General features: G+C 48.0%; 1 protein-coding gene across 1 annotated transcript in view; it reads right to left on the bottom strand.

Moving 5' to 3' along the window:
* The window catches only part of TMEM241 (transmembrane protein 241), a 133,196-nt gene that overhangs the window by 74,934 nt on the left and 57,017 nt on the right, over positions 1–1,245 (bottom strand). The window contains exon 8 of the mRNA XM_023510172.1: positions 313–470. Coding sequence (XP_023365940.1) covers positions 313–470 — 158 coding nt within the window. The remainder of the gene's footprint in view (positions 1–312; positions 471–1,245) is intronic.

Below are 1,245 nucleotides of genomic sequence, written 5' to 3'. Positions count from 1 at the left end.
TAGAAATGGGGCTGCCCAGCAGGAGTGAGTGGCAGACAACAGAGCAAAGCTCCGTCAGCTGCTCCCATTGCCAGCGTCATGGCCTGAGCCCCGCCTCCCATCACATCAGCAGCATGTCAGGTTCTCATAGAAGCGCAAACTCTATCGTAAACTGTGCACACTAGGGATCCAGGTTGCAAGTTCTGAATCTTATGCCTGATGGTCTGAGGGGGTGACGTAACGACTTTGAATCATCCTGTCTTCCATGGTCCCTCATGCCCCCGGGACTACTGCTTTAGCCAAAGGACAACTCACCGAACTTAAAGAGTTTACCTTAGCGCACTGGGTTTCTGGAACTTCTGTAGTATTTTATAAGCCCCTGAAAATGAAGCAACATGTGTCACTGGTGTATGGCGTTCTGCCATACAGGAGTTGGCACAAAATCTGCCTGGAAAAGGACCACAGAGGTGCCTCTGCCGGGCTCCTTTTTCCTATGAGGGTCCCACATGGCTGACGAAAGGAGACCAGCGAGATCCGGAGGATTTCAAGGATGCAAATTCTATCGTTCTTTGTGACAATGTGGTGCAGTCTTTCTCGGGGGCCCACAGGGAGTGCTGGCCGAGGAAAGCACCGTGATCAACGACTGTGTGAACAGGGAAGAGTTACGTCTGTTGTGTGATGCGCTCAAGGAAGAGAAGCATCAGCAGACTGCTGGACACCTCTGAATGGTGTTAACAAGGCCAGGGCACTGCTTCCTGCCCTAAGACTACAAAATTCAAAACATGTAACACATGATTTGAAATAAAATCAGATAGCTCTATGTTGCTAACTTTAACTTTTTTGGTATACTACTGAAAAGAAAACATTTTTGACATGAATGCTTTTATTTTTATTTATTAATTATTTTTTGAGACAGAGTCTCACTCTGTCACCCCAGGGTAGAGTGCCTTAATGTCACAGCTCACAGCAACCTTAGACTCCGGGCTTAAGTCATCTTCCTTCCTGCCTCAGCTTCCTGAGTAGCTGGAACTACAGGCCCTCACCATAATGCCTGGCTGTTTTTTCTCTTTTCTTTGAGTAGAGACAGGGTCTCACTCTTGCTCAGGCTGGTCTTGAACTCTTGAGCTCAGGTGACCCACCTGACGCACTCGGCCCCTCTCACAGCTTTTAGAGAACACCAACCAGCATTCCACAAGTGGACTTCAGCAAGCAACCCCCTTCCCCACCCACATGGAGTTAGCTATTGTTTGTCATGAAAAAAAAAAA

This window comes from Otolemur garnettii, unplaced genomic scaffold, assembly GCF_000181295.1.
Source record: "Otolemur garnettii isolate 467f Iridium unplaced genomic scaffold, OtoGar3 scaffold00012, whole genome shotgun sequence".
NCBI lineage: Eukaryota > Metazoa > Chordata > Mammalia > Primates > Galagidae > Otolemur > Otolemur garnettii.
The sequence above is the reverse complement of the archived record's forward strand: the minus strand, read 5'-3'. Positions and strand labels throughout refer to the sequence as shown.